The sequence below is a fragment of the Poeciliopsis prolifica genome, unplaced genomic scaffold (genome assembly GCF_027474105.1).
Source record: "Poeciliopsis prolifica strain line A6 unplaced genomic scaffold, Auburn_PproV2 SCAFFOLD001, whole genome shotgun sequence".
In the NCBI taxonomy this organism is placed as follows: domain Eukaryota; kingdom Metazoa; phylum Chordata; class Actinopteri; order Cyprinodontiformes; family Poeciliidae; genus Poeciliopsis; species Poeciliopsis prolifica.
In genome coordinates, this window is record NW_026562376.1 from 21,635,280 (window position 1) to 21,660,031 (window position 24,752).

The 24,752-nt window shown below is 38.9% G+C and overlaps 2 protein-coding genes across 2 annotated transcripts; both read right to left on the bottom strand.

Moving 5' to 3' along the window:
* Nucleotides 1–984: 984 nt before the first annotated feature.
* Nucleotides 985–9,712, bottom strand: herpud1 (homocysteine-inducible, endoplasmic reticulum stress-inducible, ubiquitin-like domain member 1). Its single transcript, XM_055029943.1, has 8 exons — nucleotides 9,316–9,712; nucleotides 7,712–7,789; nucleotides 6,510–6,569; nucleotides 4,642–4,799; nucleotides 4,070–4,180; nucleotides 3,614–3,985; nucleotides 2,680–2,797; nucleotides 985–2,504 (listed from the first exon to the last, which is right to left on the bottom strand). The coding sequence occupies exons 1-8, from the start codon at nucleotides 9,466–9,468 to the stop codon at nucleotides 2,328–2,330; spliced, it is 1,227 nt and encodes a 408-aa protein (XP_054885918.1). The 5' UTR covers nucleotides 9,469–9,712; the 3' UTR covers nucleotides 985–2,327.
* Nucleotides 9,713–10,410: 698 nt separating this feature from the next.
* slc12a3 (solute carrier family 12 member 3) lies at nucleotides 10,411–23,488 on the bottom strand. The gene is made up of 26 exons (XM_055028252.1): nucleotides 23,091–23,488; nucleotides 22,665–22,781; nucleotides 20,344–20,419; nucleotides 19,598–19,693; nucleotides 19,375–19,514; nucleotides 19,172–19,282; nucleotides 18,128–18,239; nucleotides 17,678–17,808; nucleotides 17,436–17,520; nucleotides 17,040–17,200; nucleotides 16,573–16,680; nucleotides 16,346–16,469; nucleotides 15,836–15,937; nucleotides 14,654–14,809; nucleotides 14,467–14,566; nucleotides 13,944–14,055; nucleotides 13,686–13,823; nucleotides 13,280–13,386; nucleotides 13,075–13,157; nucleotides 12,906–12,980; nucleotides 12,710–12,808; nucleotides 12,507–12,618; nucleotides 12,246–12,332; nucleotides 11,714–11,852; nucleotides 11,567–11,634; nucleotides 10,411–11,454 (listed from the first exon to the last, which is right to left on the bottom strand). The coding sequence occupies exons 1-26, from the start codon at nucleotides 23,373–23,375 to the stop codon at nucleotides 11,313–11,315; spliced, it is 3,066 nt and encodes a 1,021-aa protein (XP_054884227.1). The 5' UTR covers nucleotides 23,376–23,488; the 3' UTR covers nucleotides 10,411–11,312.
* Between the last annotated feature and the right edge of the window lie 1,264 nt (nucleotides 23,489–24,752).

The window sequence follows — 24,752 nt, forward strand, 5'->3', positions numbered from 1 at the left end:
GAGGAAAAACAACTCATGTTAAAGAAAAGAAGTCAAGGCAAACGTCATTATTGTACAAACCCACAAAAATGATATTTAAAAAAAATGTCCAAGAACTTGGAAAAACATACATTTCTGTCAAAAACTCCCAGTCTCCCTGCTCTGTCCAGGGGACCAACTTCCCTGCACTGAGCTCTGTTTGAACAAAGAGGCTTTTAACATGCAAAGGTTCTCAGGGTAACTGGATACAGGAGCCGAGTCCAAGTATTCATGTCCGACTGCGTTTTGTCCTCCGACTCTCCTGTGGATGAGTTGAATTTGACCTCGTGACAGCATTATGTCAGATTACAGAGTCCTAATTTGTTTACATTTAAGTTCCATGCGAGTTGTTAAAAAAAATTAATTTGTTTATATTATCAAAGATGCGATCTGCAATGATGGTCCGCACAGAGAGAAATGTAAATTGGAGAGAAACAGAAGATTGGCCAACTTTGCTATTAATATACCAATTTGATACAGTAGGGACTTCCGCACTTCCCTTATCTGTGTCCTCTGTCACTGTTTTCAGCAGTTAAAACTGTTTAATCCGTTGTTAAGCTGGAGATTCTCACAAAAACTATCTGGGGATTTTACCGAGTTGAACCGCCTGTGAGCTGTATGAGACTTAAAAACAGTTTCTTTGAAGTAAAACAATTCTCCCGACCTCCTCTTGGAGACCTCAAAAGACAAAATGGTAATAATACTGGGTAGACAGTCAGAAGCTGATTGAAAACCCATTACAGTTTAACTTTGACCGAACATGTGGACTATGGTGGAATTTAAACGTCAAATAACTCAACAGTGCTGAAAACATTTGACCAATCAATACGCTTCGGGTTCTGGGAAACGTCCCATCAGGGCTTTTTCCTATGATTTCCTTAGGCAGTGGAAAAGGAAGGGACATTTTTTTGTTTCTTAAAAGGGCAGAAACACTTTCTTCACAAAACAGAAACAAAAAAGACAGTATTATTTGACATACAAACATTTATTGCATCTTTTATAAGAAATGTTTCCATTGCATTAAAATAAAGATGAAAATGTCCACTACACACAGTGATCTTTGCCACAGTCTTCTGTCCTCCCCACACAGGAGACACAAGCACTAAGTTAAGGTACAGAAAATATACAAGATTACACAACTAGCTTTCATTCTGCTTACTCAAATGTTCCTTCAAGGCTTTACAGAGACAAGATTATAAAACTTATTTATTTACCATTACAGACCAAAATTCATGCGAAAGAATTAAATACTAAAGTCATTTGTATCTGATCACTTCCCATTCAACATATTATAGAAAATATTAGGAAGATGAATAGTGTATTGCATTATATAATCTGGAATGCTACGAGAAAAACACATCGACAAAAAGCCGAGACATGAAGTCCTCCTGATATTATTTTTTTCACAATATGGTTTGCGTCTTCATATTGAATTTGATCTGTAATTCTAACTATTTATGTGTGAAAGGCTCTGAGACCCTAAAAGGTCATGAGTCATAACCTCTATGTTGAAGCTTGCATATGATAGATGTAAAGTGCGTTGTGGAGACAAAAAAATATATATATGTACAGTTTTTTTTTTCAAACATGCTTTTACAAACCACTTTTCAAATCAATTACGTAAAAATATTTGTATTTGGTCAGGAAGAATGTTTCAATAAAAATAATCATCTGGAATCAAACCTATTTTTTTTCCCGTGTTTAATACGAGACATGAATTTCTTCTTGAAATAAATTGTATTCAAATTATAACTTGAAGTTTGTGGTGTGGCACTCCTGAAAACCACCTGCTATCACAGGCTAGCAAGCTGACTTGTTACTTTATTCAGTTTCCAGAAGGTCCATCAAGTTCCTTTGCCTCTGTAGTGACAAAACGCTTAAAAGTGAAAACCACCTTAGTTAAAAATGTACTAATGTTCTTTCAGAGAATCTAAAAACAGATTCAGGAGTATCTGTATGTGACAAACTTACAAGTCACATACTACTCTTTTTTTTTCTTTAGATCTCATCAAATTCAAATGCATTTGGAAAAAATAATCCCTCATACTAAAAGAGAAATCACAACAAGACTTTCCTTCCTTTACCTTCAGGTTCCACCTTGTGCCTCCTGATGAAGCATTAAACACGGTGCTGGGATAGAAACCTGAAACTAGCATGAGAAACTGCCAGCTTTCAGTCCTTTGGTACCGTCCATATCGTTTTGGGCAGGTCTCGTTGTGCTGGTATTCGGCTTGCCGCTTCCTGCTGCCTCAAGATCCCAGCATGCTCTCCTGTTGCCATTATAAACCAAACGCTGCCTTCTCAGGAGCTCAGTTCGCCATGCCCTGAGCAACCTCAGGTATCAGGGAGGAGAAGAAAGTCTTGAAGAAGACCCAGGCTGTCCACATGACAGACACCCTGTGAGGAGGAACTAAAACCGCCGCCATCGGCTCCTCAGATTCCTCAGCTGCGTGGTCCACCACCTGTCCATCAGCTGCTTCTTCGGCCTGAAGGGTCAAAGGGCAGAAAAGTTTCTCAGTGAAAAGTACTTCACAATAAACCTCCATTTGTGGGTCATTTGTTTCCCTTTGACCAGGTCAAAACAATTCTGGTATAAAATTAGCGACGAGCAGGTTTAAACAATCTGAAGAAACTGGAAATTTAAGCGAATAAAATTCTTACAAGATTATTCTCAGGGTTCCTGTCCTCATTCCTCTGGTTGTGTTGGACCTCAGGGGGCTGGAGGTTGTGTGCTTGAACCGGTGCTGGCCTTCTGAAGGGAAACCAGCCCATAGTGTGTCTGCATATGCAAAGAGATGAGAAATTAGCTTCTGCAAATGCCAAAATGTTCAATTGTGTCAGTATTAAACCATATCTGTGGGCATTAAAAATCAAAGTTAGTATAATTAACAAGGTTGCGCACCGCAAAGCCAAAACTCTGACCTAAAACACAAGAATCCATCAATCAGAAAATATATTTAAAACATAATCTATTAAAATTGGCTTCAGAACTGCATTACATTTGTAAAATAAAAATAAAAAAAGCTGAATTCTGATTGGAGATTCATGATATAACATTAGCATATTTAATCTTTTCTGTGTGTGTACAAAATGAAAATATTTTCTCCTGAGGAGTTTGAAAAAAAATTAAAAAAGAGGAGATAATACAAGTTTTCAGATCAGCTTTAAGTGCCTCAGATCCTGACGGCTGGGCGACTTCACACAATCAGCTCCCCCTGCTGGTCAGTCACCACAAATATCTCAGATACAAAAAAAAAAAAAACTCAGAAGCTTCATTCTGGTGTTTTTTTCTACTGAATAGAGAAGGTGTTTGGCACATGGACTTCAAATTGAATCTGTTACTTGCTAAAATAGATTTTTGTTTGTCCAAATGAATTATGGCTGGATGACACTAAAGTACCAGTAAAGTATAAACCACAGTAAAGTACAGCCACTAATGAATAATCAAAGGAAACCAAACAATGACTGATGATTTGGGAAAAGTAACACTTGTTTTTGTTTTTTTTCCACTTTTCTTAATGCTGCTTATCAGCCAAGAAGATTTATTCTCAAATTGATTCAAAATATAAAAACAGAGAGCAGCAGAGGTGCTTACAGATACATGACGAGCAGCGTGCTCATCACCAGCAGAAAGCGGCTCAGGTTGGAGTTGAAGTAGACGATCATGAGCAGGACGGAGAGTCTCGCCGCGGAGTACAACCAGTCCAGCCAATCGCGCTCCACGTCCTCCTCGTCCTCCATCACGGGCCCGCCCTGTGCGTTCATTCGCATGTTCTGATTGGCCTCCCCCGGGTTGATGAAAGCGGCGTCCTGCACCGGGTTCTGGTTCACTGGCAGGTTGTCGATGGGGTTCTGATTGGCCAGAGGGGCTGGGACAGCGACTTGGTGGGCAGGGACAGGTGGGTATTGGCCAATGGTTGCCACCGGCGTCAGGGGAACGGAGCCTGCCGCTGCCATGGCTGCGTGGCTATTGGTGGGAAATTGGATTTAGAGATCAGAAATCCCTAAATATTGATCCAATGGAGAGGATCAATAACCAACAGATACTCACTACTGCATGTAATATTGTCTTGCGTAGACATGTTGGAGCCACAGGAGCTGCTGGGGGCTGTACAGAGATAAGGCAGGAAAGGCTGGCTGGGTCAGCTGGGATGCTGCAGCGCTGCGGGAAAAATAGAAATCTTATAAGAAACGTGATCTTGTGTCCAAGAAAAACACCAGCAGCGATAAAATATGGAACGCTTGGCTTAAAAACCACATGCATATTTATTTGTTGGCCAGGTGGAAGCTGATGCTAATGCTCACAATCTGAAAGCTGCACTTGTAAAAAGAGCTATTCATTCTGAAAGTGTTGGGTGCTCTCATGGAAGCTCCCAAGTGATTTCTTCTCAAATGTCTTTAAATTTCACTTCAGTCTGTGACAAGAGGTTCCTCCGAAGAGAGCAGCAAACAGAAGTGATTGCACGTCTTGGGGTAATGACAGGCTGCATCTTGTGGTTTTCCTCTCTTTTTTTTCTTAGATTTTTGTAAACAATCTTCAGCAGCTTTGTGCCGTTTCCCCTCCCGCTCTGCACCTTGCTTAAAACACTCTTAAATCGCGAAAGTTGTCTCTTCATGGCTTACGGTGTTGAAGCAGGCCATGTTGGAGCTGCAGGCGTCTGTGTGTGGATCTGAGCAGCAGTCGCTGAAGACGTCTGCCTCCTCTGTCTGAGCTCTGGTGTGCTGGGAGTCTGAACAGGTGGGCTCACACTGGAAGGATGTGGTTGTTCTGCCTCTTTGCTCTGCAGAGCAAAACACAAAGTGTGAGAAATGTGAGAGGTGGCGTACACCAGGGTTCTGCAGCTTTTATGATCCAAAGAGACATTTTGCTTTCAGTCGAGCAAAAATATTTATTCATCTATTTTTTAAGTCACTCTACAACAGGAAATTTGACCTAAATTTACATTTATTTCGATTTTCAGGTTTTAAAAAAATAATAATGGGGGGGAAAAAAGAAAAAAAAGAGAATAGATATAATTTCCTTTATAGGATGTTGAGATTTGTGGGAAATGCAGTAAAAATAAATTAATGAAAAAAAGCACATAATTTCCAACCTAATTGAAAAGACAGAGCTAAAATTATTACTGGTACTTTTGCAAATTCAATGCAGTTATTCTATAGAAAAACCCCTAAAGGTTTTATATATATATATATATAATATATATATATATATATATATATATATATATATATATATATATATATATATATATATAAAAATCTGTTCATCATTTTGAGTAAAAGATATGAAGAGTGAAAGACCTGCTAAATACTCTGCCCTGGTTTAATTAAGCAACAGGATGCACAAACATCTGCAGCTTCTGAGTATTAACCAAAGTACAGAAGGCAGTGAAACTGAAGCGAGCCATCTTTAGGAGTAAGATGTTTGAGGATGACAGATGAACTGGAACTGTTCCAGCTCACAGCATGTCAGTAGAAAAGAAGGAGTTGAATGAGCACACCTGCTATAAAGAGGGTAGGGGTTTTCTTTTTTTATTTTTTGTCAGTTTGAAAACAACTCGTTCATTAAAATCTGATGAAACATATCTCAGTCCAATAGACCACATAATTTCTAAAACCAAGTTTTAAAAGCCTGGAATATCAATAAAAGAAGATTAAGCGAAACATTAAGGTACCAAACAGTACTTTCAGCTCCACATAAAGAAGTGAAATATGCAAAAAAAAAAAAAAAAACTGCTGATAAGACGACAAACCACTTAGGAGAACAAAACCAGAGACTTTCGGAATTAAAAGTCAATCTCTGCTTTAATGTATGTTAATGTGTGTTTGGCCGCTCTTATGTAATGGTAACCACAACTGTACTCAAAAACATTGGACGCATATTTCCAAAAACAAAAAACTGTTTTTGAAAAACAACTCTTGTTTACCATTTTCTCTCAAGGTTTCAGTGAGTGAAGCTTAAGATTTTATGGCCATTACAGTAGAAATTTTAGAATTGCAAGAATAGAAAAAAACTCTGCCTCCATAAGTTTAGTTGTTCAAGATGGCTAACTTTGGTTTTTAGCCCAAAGTTAGTCAAAATGACACTTTAATACAATTTACAGAAAGATTCATAATCATTACTGATGACAGGTTTTACCCTGCTGTTAAAAAGCCTCGTTTTAAGCCAAGCTTGGTTAACTCTCCCTCGGTCTTAGCATGATGCTCAGGAGGAGGGTGGCAGATATCACGGTCAGACAGCAGGGGAGCAGGGAGTAGTTGTCCCATTAGATTGTTTGTCCCCAAAAATCACACACACAATGTGCTCATTCATGACAAAGGAGCAGGCAATTTTAGTTTGACTTGAGAGACATATGAAACACTTTTTGAAGCTTTCAGACTTCTAGAGCCTCCTGAAACTCTATCTTTGTTATTGAGCTCCCACCCCACAAATAACTGCAGAGACTGCAGTTCTAAATCAGTAATTTAAAGACTTTTTAACTAATGTTTACCTTTGCTTGGGGTGGATTCCTCATGGGGCACACCAGGTGCAAAGTGGGAATGGAGTCCATCTGCAAAGTTAAAAATAAAAAAAAGTGACTTTTCCTCCATGTAAACCCTCACTGTCGTCACTTTGGGGGAAAACAATGACAGCAAGCTGCAATAAACACAAAATGCTGCTTGTCCTTCTGTCACGTTGGCTACAACACAGCTGGTGTTTCTTTTCCATTTATGCAAGATTATGGTTATTTCACAGTGGAAAGGTCTGGGTCGCCTTAAATCTTTGACAACCAGAACAATTTCCCAGTCACATAAAATCTAACATTAAAGAAAAAAAAATGTTAGATGTAAAAACACAATAACTTAATTTAGCACTCAGTGCATTCTGACACCTGATTTAAACTTGTTTTCTCAAAGCTGATGCAGAAGAACAAAGTCTTTGCTAAAATATAGATATAATAGATTACATAATTCTTCAGGAAACAAAAAGAGAAGCCAAAAACCTTTAGACTTTTGCACTCTCACAGTATTTGCTAATCAAATGACATTACACGATGGATCCCTAGAATATTACCCTGTAATGTTTCTTGTTATGAGCAGCATTTGCATGCAGCTCCAGGCTCAGCTCTACTGATCCTGCTTAACACAGAGCTGGTGTTTCTTTTCTCAAAGCAAGAGTTTGCACCAGTTCATACTAGTTGGTGTAATCACTCTGAAGGTAAGGACACTAACAAAAGTCAATCTTGGATGGCTGGGAGCATGCTGAAATAAACTGGTTCGCAACACAGCCCAGCGTTAAACATTCATGGCACGCCTAAAAAAAAATTTGTTCATAAAACAGTGCCATGGCACTTAAGAAAACGCATGAAAAAATTGTGTTTTTAAGAATGTTTGCTAAACAACAGCATTGTTTTCCAATCGCTCCCAAGATAAAAAAATATGAAATGTCATCCAACACTGAATTTAAAAAACAAATTCAGTGTTTCAAATGGGTTTGAAAGAACCCATTTACAGGCTGAGGAACTCCTTGAGAGGCTCTTAAATATCAAACAACTTTCAATGAGAAAAGTGTCCAGAAATTATGTACTTTGCATTACACAGAATCATTTTAACAAGTTTATATATTTGAAGCTTAATCGTAAATCTGAATCATGTCTATGTTCTAATAAACTTAAGCAGATTGAAATGAACAATGAACACAATGAAAACATACCTGTCTGAAAAGATCTTTGATGTGCAAATGATCAGGTAGAAGCTTGCCAGCAAAGATCAGTCTCTGGTCACTTACTGCCTAAAATACATAAATAAATAAATAAATAAATTCAATTTCAGGCATGAAATCATTTTGAAGAAAGAAAATCTCACATTCAACCAATTTTCTACTAACAATAATTTGCTATTCATGTAAAGAAAACTTAAAATGCTATGTTTCAAACTGCAAAAGAGCAAATAAACATGTCTATGTTGTCATTAAATAATTGGCTTTTGTAGAGGTTTTTGACAGCAATGTTATTTTTAAAATACTACACAGGTAAGGTGAGTTTTGCAAAACTTTTTGAAAGAAAAATGTTGAAATACAGCAGTTTCTGCATTTTGCTTGCAAATACCTGCCTCGCCTGTTCCCACAACATCTGACTATTGATAGTGCAGACCTAATCAGGATCAACTCAGATATTGACAACCAAAACAGATTTGAGCTGATCTAAAAATGAAATCTGTTCTGCTTGCCGGGCAATTTCATTCTTAGATTTACATAAATTGGCTGCGAATGAGCGGAGTGTTATTTAATATTAACAGAGTCGGCTAAAACCACATGGCTTACTTCCCAGGGTTGATCAATAATAATTAACTTTACCACGAAACTGCAGCTTCTCTTTAACTTTGAATTTTTTTTTTTTCAGTTTTGTGTCTGGGGTCTCACCGACTAACTGCACCATCTAACCTCAAAAACAAATGCAACAAATTTTTAGTTGCTGGCATTTCAAAACTTTCCGATATTAAGGTAGACATACAAAGAATATAGTTTTTACAATTTTATCCAACATCGGTGGGATAGTGTTGGGGCCTTGATCCAATAAAATGCATGTTTATCTGAAGACCATCCTTTAAAAAAAATAAAATTAAAAACAATTCAACCAAGTGGCTTGCTCAAAGTACCTATATTTTGACTAAAACATCTACTTTGAATAATGAAAAAGCGCATTTTTTTTGTTTTAAGGTTTAATACTCCTCATTCCTGTTGTAAAACTGTCTTTCTCCATGAATAAATTCAACATAGGCTGGTATTTTTCTAGTATTTTGGATCAACATATATTTGATACGATTACCAAAGGCAAAATAGCCATATAAAATAGTTTGTTTACCACTTTGCGGCCATCTTTAAGCATTTTGGGGTTGGAGCATTTCACGGGTTTCAATGAAAATGGAACCTTCATTTTCACAGACATATTAAACTGTCATTGCTTGATATGTAACTTGTAGCTCTTTCAGATAAACCTGTTGATTCTGGGGTATTCTCTGTATCAGTAACTACTTCAATTGAATCTTGTTGACTCCAGCGCCTTGAGTTGACCTCTGTTGAATCTTCACAAACTGTACTCTCGTTGCTTTTTTTTTAGCTTGAGGGAAACGCTGCTATACAAACTAATCTATGGCTTACAAAGACCGCATCAAGAAGATCTCCATGGCCCCTTTGAGGACCCGTAACAAGCGGACATTTAGAACAAATCCACCCAGGCAGGAAGAGGAAATGGCTGACAGCTGTTATGACATTCCACAACTTAGCCTCGAGCTAATATCCAGCTTCGTATTACTTACCGGTTTGCTTGAGTAAACCCTCGACAAATGAGCCTTCAGGTCCTTTACGGTCCACTTCATGTCGACCCCGTCAATAATTTGGTCCTCCTGAGCCTGGTTGGGCGTTTTAACGAGAAAACTGGTCGTCTTTTGTTGGGAATCTTCTAAATCCATTTTCACTTTGGAGTCAGTTGATGCGGTCGCGAGAACTAGGTGGAGGTATTCGCCACAACAAGGCGACTCGGGAAAAGCGACGCGCTTCTGTAAAATATGCGGGTATAAAAGTGAACCTTCTCTTGAGCTGAGAAACTTTACGAACGGAGATGCGTCTGGAACTGTCTGTGGCGGTCCGTCGAACGGGACTTTACAGGAGCTGTGTTGTTTCCAAACACACTGTGGCTGCCCCTGATTGGCTAAACGCCACTTTCGCTCAGACGTGGAGGCTCGTCAAATGTTTGCCACTGAGAGCATGCGCAGAAATCTACAAGTCCACCTCGCAGCAATCACTCAAAGATCGTCTATTTTTACTATGCTGCCTGAAATAGCTCACTTTTACTCAAAGTTGACAACTCTTTATACATTTTTAACACAAAGAGGAATATCCATCTTATATGTTTGAATTCCTCAACAAAACATTTTATGAAATTTTACAGCCATGTTTCCACTTCAGTAGCATCCCTTACATTTGTTGTATCTGAAAAGTCAACGAAGTGTGTCCTCACTCTTAACCCCTCTGTGATTGAAAAAGCAACTTGTCAGTCCATTGCTCATCCAGCAATGTTGCATCAGTGAGCTTATTCACATGGGTACATGTAAATGCGTTGCAAAAACATCGAAATATTCATTTGTGTCAGTAATTACACAGATTATTTAAGAGGGAAGAATGAAAAAGATGTATTTTAATGGGGCTTGTGTTAGACATTACCAAAGCTATCCATACCCTTTATCCTTGATCCCTTTTAAGATGGAAGATGGAGAAATAAAAACATTACGGTCACTTCATAGGTAAAAAAAAAAAAATGCAATTTCACATTTTTTTTTCTTCCAGTGTTTCACATGTGAACATAAAACATGTTTTTTTCATGATTAAAAGTTAAAGGAATAAAACTCCAGAAATAAATTATGACATTTTTTAATCCAAGCTGATTAATCACACACATATACTGTTTGAATGAAAACAAGAAAAGATAAAGCTGTCACATTATTAATGTACTTTGCAACATGTCAGAATTAGAAAGGAAATTTTGATTTATTAAAGGCTATTTAATGAAAACAAACAGTTGAATTAACTACAGGAGCAGTGTACCAAGAAACATGCCGAAACGTATAAGTCGACAGCTTAATTGGCTTATTCATTTCTAATAACCATATCTTCATAGCGTGAAGTTGAATGACAGAAGATCAAAAATTGTGTTTGTGATTTGCCAGACTTTGTCACAATTTTCAGATTTTTATTTCGAAAAATTGTGAAAACAGAAAATAATTTCCTTACACTTCACAATCATGCACTACTTTGTGTTGGTTATAGAAACTATGTCATATGTAAGTATTTGACTGACAGTGTGAAACAATTACAAATATAAAGCTTATTAAATTAGGCATTGATATAGAAATGGGCCTTGATTTAGATTGTCATTTTAATGTAATATTATGCTATTGTGTTTTAATAAATTACATAATTAAGTCTTGGAAGCAAATCGCTCACATTTTTCACTGTCAACCCAAATTTTGAATAAATCAGAAAAGGTGTTAAAAAGTAAAGCAGACATGCCACACTTTTTACCCCAAATGTCATTAAATTGAAAATTAATGGAGACAAAATGACCATAAATCCTTAAAAAAGGAACCCTGGAAATGGGAAATTATTTTTTTTGCGTCTAGGCTACTTTTCAAACATCTATATTATTGTGATGTCGGATTGAATTGCACATGTTACATTAAAATATAGTAGGTTTTTCAGCTCTCAAGGCCCTACAGCATTTCCTTTTTAAAAAAAACATAATTAGTGGAAATTTTTTTTATTGGCAATAGAAAGTAAGAACGCTCTCTTGGTTTCCTCTGACCATCAGGACCGGCGGTCTAAGATCCCGGGACAAGACGTCGAGCCAAGCCAGGTACAGAGAACTGGGACACCCGTCTCTCCTCCCCACCGGCATGGTGCTGTTTGGAGATGCAATGAAACACACACCACAGGATTTCTTTTCAGTTTGCAACAATCCCATCTTTTAGTTCGCTGGAAGGAAGCAGCGAAAGTTACAAATGTTGCACTCACATCACAACCAGAGCTGCATCTCTGGAGTAATCCAGCAGCACTTCATTCAGACGAATCTGACGGAGGGACTGAAGGTCACACAGAGTTAATTCTAGTGAAGAAGAGCTGGGGGACAGAAAAAATGTGAGCGGTAAGCATTTCTCAGACCTTAGCCATGTTCCTCTCTAAATCCTGGTTAGTGATCATCCAAGGTGCCGCCTGCTGTCTTGGAGGGTCAGAATCGGAGTCCTGCTTAGGATTCGCGTCCACCCTGAAGCGACCAATCATGTTCTCGAAATGATGGACACTGGAGAACAGAAGAAGTTACCGATTAGATAATGTTTCAAAAGTCTGGACCAGCGTGTTTTATTTTTTTCTCCCTCATGCTGGATGGAAAAAGAGAAGTACACGTCATGCAGTTTTTCTTGTGGTGTCACCGTTATCAGCAACAAGTTGCTTTCTGAATGACTTCACCATTCTGTCACACAGCTTAGGAGTGACTTTGGTTTAAAACAAGCCCAAAAGGATCATCACGTTCACCAACACGCTTGAAATTGGCTTAAGATCTGTACCATGTTGACTGAGATCTGGCATGGAGTTTCTGGACCTTTCACAATCTCTTGCGTGGACGATGTCATAAATCTGATCTCGAGTCAGATTTACTGGAATGCCCGATCCTGGAACAAGCATGCAGTCTTACTTGACAGGCTGAGGGTTTTCGTAGATGTCAGAAATCACTTCAACATCTTGGAAACCGAGACGGAACCTCTTGATGAGAGACAAAACCCTGGAAACAAACCACACGGCTTAGATACTAGTCATGTAATCTCATAAAAATAAAAACAAGCCTCTTTTCAAACAAAAAAAGAGATTCTTCTCTTATGAATATATTGCTTAATTTAACATATTCTCCAAAAGAAACTAACATAGCACATCTCTTATATCAACCAAGTGATCTTACTCTTCTTTCTGCTCGTCCTTTTTGTCTTTTTCCCCTCCAACAAAAACTCGGACCTTACACCTGGCCCAGCGCTTCCTGCGAGTCAGCAGGTATGGCAGCAGCAGCGTCAGACCTGACAACAGCATGATCATCGTCAGAGAAGTCAAGTCAGAGAAGCGAGAGGTGAAGGTGGCGACTGGCGACTGCAGACGCGGCGGTCCCACCTCCGTCATCAGACAGCCAGTAAACGTCAATGGTCTTCTTCCCTTGCTTTTTCTGGAACACGGTGGTGAGTTGTGGCTCGAGATCGACAGTGACAGAAGCTGCAAACGATAACCAAAGTATGATCTGAATGCACTTAATGCTCCGTCGAGGAAGATGCATCTTTTCTCGTGGTGCGATGATGTGCACAGTACATACATGCTGTGCTTGTTCGAATGAGGGAGGAGGGAGAGATGGAGCTGATGTCCTGTCCCTCATCAAAACCTTGATTAACTGCATTAAGAACAATTATCAATGCCAATGTGAGACAGGGAAGAGTGCAATGAGTGCTTAATCACTTTGAATTGTTCTTTAATAATGCTCTCACCGTGTGACTTAGGTGGATGGGAGACATCTAAACCCTCTTTCATCCTCAGCACACACACTCCAAATTGCAGGTCGAAGGCGTCACTGACGAGCGCATGAAATTGAATTCAACAAAGCTTTGTTTTCTTCATGTTTGGTCAACAAAATAATGGTGTATCCATGAGATTATTCATGCTAAGGAGACAGGTTCGTAAGATATTACTCACTGCAGGATTTCTATGTAGTTGTGTGCAGCGAGACATGGCTCGGAGCGCCAGTCTTTCTTGAAACCCATCAGCAAAACGTTTGGCTTTATTCGACCCAATCCTGCCCCCTGGTGGGGAGTCAGCAACACGAGCAGAGTGGAAAGAAGATGGCCAGGTTATTAAATAGATCCTGTGAAAGTGAATCCTCAATCAAACTGTACAAATCCCATGCCAAACCATCGGACGCGCATTATGTTGCATACACTGAACTCTAATAATTATCGAAGCACATTATTCCGTGATAGAAAACATGGTCAAAATAACATTTTGAGTGCAGCACTTTGTTGAATAGAAAGATATTTTATGGGAGAGACTACAACACTGATTCTTGTTTGAACCATATTTTGATCGTCAAGGTGTTTCTGACCTGAAGCAGCATGTTAACCCCACAGCGTAGATCCGAAGCCACAACTCCCCTATAAAATGACTTTATCTTCCTTTGGTTCAACCAGGAGACGTGGCTGTTACTGCTTGCCTTTTCCAGAGTTGATGGGGAAGATTCATCCTGACAATCAGGAAGGAGAATGAGTAGCTTTTTAAATCACAGAGCTAAACACAAAGACCCTTATGCGCTGCTTTGTTGCATGAGAATAAGTTGAATGTGGGCAATGCCATCGATACTCACAGTGACCACATTTCCACACATCATCAGACTGAGGTTCTTTGTGAAACAGTTGACGAGATCCAAGAGAGCTGGACGACTGCTGGGAGGACCTGTGAGCACCAAACACTGGGGCCTTGGGGGAGCAAAGGCATTCAGAGCCAGTGTCAAAACAGGAAAAGTAGTGCAGAACCATAACAAAGCACCTTTTTATCCACTTGTATCAGCTTCTGTACATGATATGAATTCACAGAAACAGCTTAAAATAACAAAATGGGAAGAGAGACGCAGCTGGAGCCATTTTACAAATTTGTCCTGGGCTTTTCACCAGGTCCACACGGAGTGCTTGTTTCCCAAAAACCTGAGTCATAGTCCTGCTTGACCAAAGTAAACAATTCCAGCTAAACTCCATAGAAAACTCTGTCAAAAACTTCTTTAAAGGGATCAGATGAAACCCCAGGATGTCACCCTTGGCTGCAGTTCTCTAACAGTGCGCCTCTCATCAATTTGACCTTCTTTGTTATCTCCTGAGGAGTGTATCACTGACCTGTAGTTCTTGACGTGGTCCTCCACAAGGTTCAGACCCACGCAATGATTCAACGCCAGATTGTAGGAGCTTGCTTGGAGTGATGAGCCCCAGTTTACATCTGAGCCAAGCAAGAAATATGAATGAAAGCTTTAATATGACAATAAGCTATACTTTCATGGAAATATATAGATTTTTTTCAGATTACCTGGCTTTTTGTACAGCGTGTATCCCAAGAGGAATATAACAACTCCGATCGCGATAAGAGCCGCCCACCAGGTCAGCAGGAACATGATCACCACACAAATTACAGCACAGAGTAGCGACAGCCACTTGCTGTAGAATCTGAAGGACGGACGCCAACCTGCAAATGTGCAAATAAACACGACACACACTTCACAGTCAGAGAAACCGCCCTTGTTTTACCGACATTATCAAATGCTCAAGGGCACAGCTTCATGCAATGTGATGTAGACATTAACTTGAACATAAAATGACACACAGCTACATCATGTTATGCACTTATGTGCTTGACATGATTCATAAGTTACACTCCAGGGAAAATATAATTTTCACCTTTAAGATCTTGTCTGCTTTTGGTCATTTGTTGTTCACGTCTCATCATTATACACCAAAGTAAAGGAGTAAATGTAAATTGCCGTTTTTGGGATTTCATTTATTAAGGGTGTAATCTGACCCCGTGTGAGTTCTGGTTGTGAATATTTAGCGGGCGACACATGGCTTCAAGCATTTTCGATAACAGCCAATAACTCCTTTGTGTCGCTTTTGCTTTTGTCTTGTTAGTCCACAGACTATTTTTTCAAAATTCTTGGGACCATCAAAAATATTCATGGGGTGAATGAGACCGGCCTTTTTATGAGGTCAGTAGCGATTGACCTCGGTTGAGGCCCACCCAGCTTTACATGTTGTTATTGCTATTTTATGACCTCCTATCTAAAGGACCAAAATGCAGTTTTGAAAGCTTCTCTGTTCCATGGTTTTTGTAATCATTTATAGACTCTCACCATGGTTCAGTGAGGACATAGAGTCCTAGAAATGTTTTTGCATTTTTCCAGAGCTTTATATTTTTTTTTGTTTTTAATGTGTTCTTGAATTGAATCATAGTATGACATGTATTGCCTTTTAAGATCTTTTAGCCTCCTTTGTGTTGCCAGGAGTTTTATCTAAATGAATTACTATTATTAGTTTAATCGGGCTTAAGCATGGCTAGTTAAAATGAACATCCATTCAGGTCCTGGTTGGCTTTGAAACTGGCTTTTCTATTTATTCAGGCTGCTTTTGTCTAATACAAAATAAAAAAAAAATGTAAGTGTGACAGAAAAGCAACTACAGAAGAAATCTGCAAGAGAGCAAATATCTTTTGACCTACCAGGTGAATTGGTGATTGACGCATGGAAGCAGCTGAAATTGATCAAAGAGTAGGAGCAGAGGTAGAAGTTGGAGATGATCGGAGCGATGGTATTCAACTCAGCTGATAAAAGATAACAGAAATATTTTGTCATCAGCTCCTCTTTACTGTGTGAAAAGCATGAACATCTTGTTTAATATTAAGTTAGGTTGTTTCAGGTGGTACGACAGGAATAATTAAAATTGCATTGTATGCATGATGAACAGATAACTACCAATCACATCAAATATACTGATTATATTATATAAAAGGGAAAAGAAATCACATTAAGTTACCAAGAATTTAAACTGTATCTTGATACTGAAATTATTTTTGTTTTCATTGCTCTTTCACTTAGTTGTTGCTGTAACATTTAAGACTTCATTTTGTGGTCATGAAGAATATCTTTTCCAAAAACTAAAACCACCTACAAGCCAACATGCTGTGGGATTTGGGTAGAAAATACATTAAACATCTGTCTTAATGACCCACCAATGATAACAAAACAGGCAGCTATGATGTACGTCAATAGGTAGGCTCTGAGTGGTTCGTGGTTTTTGCCGTATCCTTTGCCGAAGAAACCAATGAGAGGGTAGAGCTGGTCCTTACAGAGACACTGTAAAGCAGAATGTAATAAATAAGACAAAAACACCAAACAAAAGATGCAGCGCCATTTTTTTCACATCTGCACAGTGGTGTTTGAGGAAATGTGTTTGTACCTGAAACACCTTGGGAGCAGACACCAGGCATGCCAAAGCTGAGGACAGAGTTGCTCCAAATATACCGGCAGTGATGAGAGGGGCGAAGGCTGACACCATGCTAAGTGACTAATCACAGAACAGGTCTTGTTTACCAAACACCTACTTCTCGTCAAAAGCGCTATCCAGTTTTATATGGTTCACAGGAAATGTTTATTCTGATTGGACATCTATCCATGTGGCAATAAACAACTTAATCTTAGAATTTGATCAAAAACAGACACAAAGCTGCAGTTACAATTGATGTAAATTTTATGCCATCATATTGCCGCCCTAAACTATAAGGATCTGCATCTCCTTATAGTTTAGAGGCATTAATGACTATTCACATTTTTATTGCGATTAAATAATGTCAACAAAAACAGCACTTCACAATTTTGGATATAAGAACAGTGTGCAGCAGCATGATCGTTTGGGTTATAACTGACCTGGTAGTAGTTACTAATGCCATAGGTGCAGGTATTATTGTTAATGCACTCGGTGAAATCCCATCCATACTGACATCCTAAACCTACGCAGGCGTCCTCGGGCGTTGAAGAGGACAAAGTATCATTTAGAGAGCCAGAGGCATCCCGAACCACACACGATCCTGCAGAAAAGTTAACATACAAAGGAAGAAATCCAGTATTTGCAACCACCAACAAACCCTTACTACACAAAGCAGACATAGAAAAGGAAACCATTATTAGCTAGGGATTGTTAGTTCAGTGCTGGGAAGGTTTTATTCAAGTTTACTCAAGAGAAAACAAAAGCAAAACATGTTCAAATAGTACATTTGAAGCATACTCTCCATGCATATTTGCCCCATACAGCAGTAAGCTTACCAACAGTTGCAGAGATGACAATGTAGGAAAAGGTCGTCCAGAAAATCGCCAACAGTGTCCCTCGAGGAATAGCTACTGTTGGATTCTAAGACAGAAAACACATGAGACGTACAAAGTAAACTGCTTCTATCCAACCACATCAATATTTATTCATGTGTTTGTTTGTTTTATCTGTGGGGGGTACGCGTGTCCCCCATATACTGCTGGAATATAAGAAAGAGGAACAAAATACACTTGCATACCTTCAGATCTCCAGAGATGTTGGCTCCTGCCAGGATGCCCGTAGCAGATGGGAAGAAAATCGAGAACATGCCAAAGAAACTGCCCTCTGGACCCCGCCAGTTGGGTACAAAATTGGCAGCAAAAATACCAGCTGTTGAAGTTGAAATAGTAAAAGTTACAGAAGACATGGGGCAAAGAGATAGTCTTGTCTATCTTGACTTAGAACTTGTAACCTAGATTGGCCATTTCATTCTGAGGATTCATATCTTTATTATAGGCATGTTTCATGTGTCAAAAGTATAAAGTTGCCAGAAAAATCACTCATTACAATATGAATTACAATAGAACAATCAAATAAAAAAAAAAAAAAAAAAAAAAGAATTGAACTACTAAAATGGAAGGAAATTCAATGGGCACATTAAAAACTTAAATATTGTGTTCAGCTAGAGCAAAGTTCCAACAATAGCTACCTTGGTAGCTAAAGAATCCTTTGGCTTGTTTCTCCAAAGTCGGAGGCATGATGGTTCCAACGATGTAACTGGCAAATGACACCATGATGACAAGGAAAAACAAAATCTGGGCCTGTGGAGGGCACATTGCAAAGTACCGTAAGTGTGCATTGTAGACAAACATTTAAGAAAGTTTATTGCATAAAACTGGGTTTTATCAAAATCTCTCAATGTTGCACATTTTTTTACGCATGAACATTAAGAATATCATCAAAGACTCATTTGAAAAGGTTTTTGTTCGTATTTGTGTCCCACTCTGCGGAAGTCTCACTATATGCAGCTGTTTGAGTAAATTCACAGTTGAGTTAAATTGATTTAACCTTTCACCCCAAAAGGCAGAAAGCTTTGGTGGCGCACGGCTTTCTGTTCAAACACAGCTGAATTTATTCCCATCAACCTTTTATGTGCCACAGATCACTGAGTAGACGATACTGTAACGTTTCTGGAAACGGTCAGGCAACCTAGATATCTGAAGTCCGGAAAGGGAAATCAGTTTCATGTACACAGCAAAAGAACTACGAGCTACTATTTTATTTAACGTCTTAAAAATGTGAATGGAAGTTTTAAAGTTCCACCCAGTTTTTTTAAAGACACAATAAACTTTAACTATATGTTTTATGTTGGGCTCATCTAGAGGTCAGCAACGTTTATTATCCTGAGAATCATCACTTTTGTTGGTTGAGCTAAAATTAGATTAGAGCAACAGCAGATGAAACAAGTGACCTATTTTTTTGTTACTTGGGAATGTGTTTTGATTTTTAAATTAAAGGCTGGCAATTTAGTTTTTGAAGGAAAGAAATTATCATACTGATGGGAGTGGGAAAAATACTTTCTGCGACAAAATGTTAAACTTTATAGAAAATTATGTAAGAAGAAAAAGCCAGCATTACCAAATTAAAAAGGACACTATTTCAAACTATTGATCTGACTTATTTTTCAGAAATGCCATGCATATCTTTGCAGCGAACTCGCAGGATTGATGAATTCTTGGAGCACTGATCTGACCTTTGACTCCCACGCCATGCCTGCCATTGAAATCCCTAGCAGCAATGTTACGGTGATGATCCCAATGATGCGGATGTCGTTCGTTCGGTCCACCATGACAGCGTCATGTTCCTAAGAAAGAAGTACATATAAGGAGTCTCTGCTTGCTTTATTGTTTCACTGGAGAACCTGGTTTCCACATGCATGTGGAGAATGCTTCTCACCCTCATGAGGTCGGTGACAGTCTCAGCAAAGCCCACAGTGTGCATTGCCACAGCCACAGCATTGGCAAAAGCAAAGATCAAGCCAATAGAGCCGCCCAGCTCTGGGCCGAGGCTGCGGCTTATCAGAAAGTAGGTACCGCCTTGGGACATGAGGTGAAAAAAAATCTGGTGAGATGTTTGTGACTTTTCCACATTGAAAATGGACTATCTTTCAATAACAAACCTCCTTTGACTTTTCCGTTGGTGGCTATGGCTGAGGTGGAGAGACCAGTGATCCCGGTTATAGTAGACGACAGCAAAATGATGACCCAGGTCATACCTGTCAGAGGTGGGAAACAGTCTGAGTAAGGTTTAATTCATCCACTGAAAATGTAATGCAATTCAGCATACATGCAGACCAGTGACGGTTATGTCAGTCAATTCAAGCAAGGAGCTGGCAGTTCTGGAGCGGAAGACTTTGGTACAGACGGTCGCTGTCTGACAGTCAGTCGGTGAGGTATTTGAAGGTCTTCATTTACAGAACATGCCTTGTAAGATGCATTAGCATTATCAGCACTCGATGCAGTTTGGTTGGAATTGTTTTGTGACATTGTGGTTGATAGTGCTGTGCAGTTTGTCAAAATGCCAGCTATTCTCCATACAACAGGCAATTCTGAGTCCAGCCATTCAACTGAATATAAACATGAAGTGCATCATTTATCAAACCCTGACAAGTGCTGTCCATGCTATCTGGCATGTCTGTGAGATTTTCTCAATGTTCGGAGAACTTCACTTACCACCGATCAATTGTTGGGAGTTCTTTTCCACCTCGTCTGTCACAATTTGCAAACTCTTTTCACCAGATCCTTGCAGACTGAATTCTTTTCATAGCCACATTTTTTTCGACGTGTTAACTAAATAATGCTTAAAGTCGCTTAAAATCCAGAACAAACACTTGAAAGTGCGTCGCACCAGGAATGTTTAACATACCGATACCAGCCTGAGCTGTGATCCAAGGCAGTCTCAGGTACAAGATCACCCCCCAGATGTTTAACATGCAGCGAATCTGGGTACAAACAAGCAGGATTATCACAATGACGAGCCAAAGGTTAATAAAAAAAAGTTTAATTTCACTACTGGCAAAAGAGACAAAAGTTATGACCGAGGGTGCCAGACGTTTATATAAAATTGTGTTGCATTTTACTATCAGGTCATTGAAATACACCAATTAACTTATATAAAAAAATATGAGGGACAAAAAAAGCTCAGTGACACATTTAAATAAATCAGTAACTACGTTTTAAGAGCCATGCTAAGAGCTTACATCATTGGAAATGAATGGATCTGAACTCTATAGTTCAATGGAGTGTGGAAAAGGTGGTAAAAAGTGTAATTTTAGCACGTTTTTTGGAAAGTCAACGTGTTCAGGTTTAGGATCAAAGCCGATCGGTGTACTTCATTGAGACATTCTCTGTAATATGATAACATTAAGCTTATACACATTTGTACATTTCTTTTTATTAATGTTGCAACGGTTTTCCCAAATTGCACTGTGACTGAATAATCACTAGCTGACAAGCATCTTGTAAATAACAAAATATTTAAAACAAACCAGGACTGACAACTTGAATTTGTATTATCAGACCATATCCATTGGTTTGCTTTATCCCACTTACATGATTGAAGTTTTGATTACGTTTACAGATGAGTGCATATGCATGTTGATGGCTTCATATTAAGCAATATATCAGATCTAAATCAGCAGCAGTGATTTAGATGTGCTCCAAAACACCTGATTCAGCTTCTCGGCTCTACAAGAACCTCCTGCTGACCTGATTACATAAATAAGTTGAAATAGGAAAACATTTGACAAATGTAGGACACAATCCCTCAAGGACAAGATCTGCCCTTCTCGGACTTACTGTTTCACTGACAAGCATAGTTAAAGTTTAATTCTTCATTTCTGCATAAAACTTCCTTAAGAAGAGCAAAGAAGCTGACGAGGAGCAACAAATCTTTAAAGCAGCCATTTGTAGTTGCTTCAGGGTTTCGGCAGGTTATCTGCTTTAAGATGTACAGACTGGACAAACCTGCACAATAAAGTTACTGAGTGCTACATTTTTACAAGTAGGTGCATTGTAAGTCTCATCTGGGAAATATTTCATAGGGTTTGTTTAAAAAACACTTGTTGATGCTCAGTCAAGACTTCTGACGCAACAGTATTTCCCCCCGTCGACGTTTCCTTCCAGAAAACCGTAAAACTTTTCCACGGTTCCGACTGTTTGAGAGGTTGTAAACACAACCGGGCCGCAAACACCATAATAACCTGACTATAAGTTGCAACTTTTTTTACGCTTTTTTTTGTTTGATTTTTGCTTTCCTTTTTACATGCGACTAATACAACGTGGAAAGCAAAACCTCAAGGGCGAATTCACCTTAATGCAAAAGTGTTAATGGAAGCAAAAACGAATGGACGTGCGCGAGGCTGTTCAATGCAAACGCAGAAGACGACAATCTCAGTAGTTTCAGTGCGCAGGAAGAAGATCGAGATAACTTTTCTGGTTCCCTATCCACAATGTAAACTACTCCTCATCACTTTCAAGGCCATCCTGTCCCAGCGCCTCTGCATTCACTCTTCATTAGGTTGCTCTGCCTTCGTTGGCCTCTCTGTCCACTTCGTCTGTCTCAGTGTCATGAGGCCAGAGATTTCTCTTGCTCCACTCTGGAATCAGCTGCCACCTGATCCGTAAAACTGACTCCCTTCCTCAGTCTGAAAACCTCCTCTAGACCCATTTTCAGATCCATATAATCTCTGTTATGTTTGATTTATGTAAGTTGCTGATAGTTTGCTGGTTTTTTGTTATGTCGTTTTATTTTTTGTTCACTGTCTTTTAGTGTTTTGAAAGATGCTTTAATGCATTATTATTATTATTATTATTATTATTATTATTATTATTATTATTATTATTGTCCGGATCAATATTTTTGAGCAGCCATGTTACTGTCAAGCCAGAATAGCCGGTGGGGACCTACAGGGGGACCCACGCAAACTTACAGTACTCTTAGAAGATGTTTTTTGAATTACTTTTAAGTCAAATGGGAGACATTTCATTACGGATTACAAATCACAGAGAGAAATGACACAAGACAAATGAGTTACAAAAAAAGAGGGGAAATTGTTTCCCTCCAATGGTTTGAAGCCCAGTTTACCTTTTTCGAACTGAAGACGCCGACTAGAACATTGATGATGCATCTCTTTAGGAATTGAATCCATCACAGCTCCTAACTTTACGTTAGGTAAGTCTACCTACCATGACTCCCTGCACCCAACCAAAGCGGGTGGGTTCAGCTGGGGGCTCCTTTTGCTTGTCCTCATCTTCAGACGTGTCTCCTTCCGTCTCCTCATACACGGGAGGTCTGGAGTCGTCCTAATCAAATTAAGTCTTATTAGGTCTGACGACGTGGAGATGTAAGAAAGTATAGTTTAAAAAGAAAGTTTAGTGTGATTGGTGTCATATGCGCCTAGTATAAAAGCAGTATAATTTGAGACAAAGCAGTGACTCCATTAAGCACAACTAGAGCTAAAATAAAATTCAATATCACCGTGCTGAGTTGGCAACCTTGCAGAAATAATGTCCAAGTCATACATAGATGAAGATTTAAGATGTACATTTGACTTGATTTCCTCATTGAAAAGGTATTGAATACATGAACTAATAAAGAGTAGATGTCCTTACCTCAGGATTACCATGCAGTTGATGCAGAGATGGCCTGAAGCGTCTCTTGCGACCCCACGCCTGACTGTTGGCGTAGAAATCATAGTGCGGTGGAGCGTCTAGAGTATCGTAGACACTTGGAGCAATAGATGGACGGAATGCCATTCTACCGCCATCACCGTAACACTGATAATAATCCGACTCATTAAACCCCCCAGACGATCTTTTACCATCAAGTTCTGACAGTGGAAGGTTGGTTCTGTATGCAGACAAGTTGACATTGTCATTAGCAGTTGGATGCTCCATTGAAAATGTCGCAGAAACCTCAGAAAAATTTCAAAACCGTGTCGGTGGATGAGAAGTATTTCCCTCACATCCAGGCGGCAGCTCGTCAATGAAGTTGATTATGGAGTCGCAGTTTAAAGAGGAAGGCTTTATTACGAGGGCTGGGTTTAAAAATGACCTCAAAGTTGCAGGAAGAGCCTCGGGCCATATAAGACGTTCACTTGTTCAGTGAAAAGTCAAACAAGACTCATTACAGGAATTATTAAACCTGACATGAACAGTTTCACATTGAAGAGGTCAGCCAAGAAAATCTGTAGGACTGAAAGCCAGATATGTGATTTAAAAGCAATTCACAAAAAACTTTTCTGCAGGTTCTTTTTCCCTTCTACCCCAAATATTAAACATTTCAAATAAGATTTTAAAAAATATTTTTAAATGCCATTTGAAGTTCTTTTTCCTGGTTTTATCATCACAGCTATTAATGATTAATCTCCTGTGTGTGTTTTTTTTGTGAGATTAGTTGTAAATAGCTTAATTACACTTGAATGAACGACGTGCATGACGCTCTTGACTGAAACCAAACAAGGTTGTTAATGGAGCATGTAAAGGTCAAGAAAATATTCATCTTTTATGCTTATTTTGGAAAATATGGACACTTGTTATTCAAGAAAAAGTGGTTTGTCATCTGGGAAGTTGTCAGTTCGATTCCAATCTCCCAGACGACCATATGTCCGAATGTCCTTGAGCAACACACTGGGTCCAGATGTGCCACAAGTCAGTGATTTGTGAAAAAGTTCATAGATAATGTGACTGGCAGTAAAAACAATGAAGTTGAAAAAAAGAAGTCACATTAGAAAATTGGTTTTTATAATGAAGCAATTTTATTTAAAAGTAAACGCACGTTTTTAACATTCTGCTTTTTCACTGGAGCTTAGTTTCTGCACAAATTTTATTGCATCATGGTTGATTGACAAAACAAGAAAACAAGCCCATATCGTAAAAAGCCCATCACTGGATACTTGTAGCAAATTGATGTTTTGTAGTTTCAGGGAATTTCCTCCCTGTACAGAACACATTCACCTTGAAAGTCATCTGAACAAGCTTGACTTGTTTTCCCCCCCCCCCATTTTGCTGTCATGAATGCAACATAAAGTGAAACAGCGTTACCTAATCTAATAAAAATCATATTACCATGTTCCTTGCAACTGAAACAACTCCGTTTTATCCTGTTAATCAACTGCATGGGCAGCTGAGTGGTGCATTTCCACTTCTGCTCTTATTGACATGAAAGACAAATTCCAGTGAAAGGTGTAGATCGGGTACCCCGAACTGCTGCTTTACGTTTTCAAATATCGCTCAATCATTAAACCTGGCTGCAAGGAAAGTTTGGATTTAAAA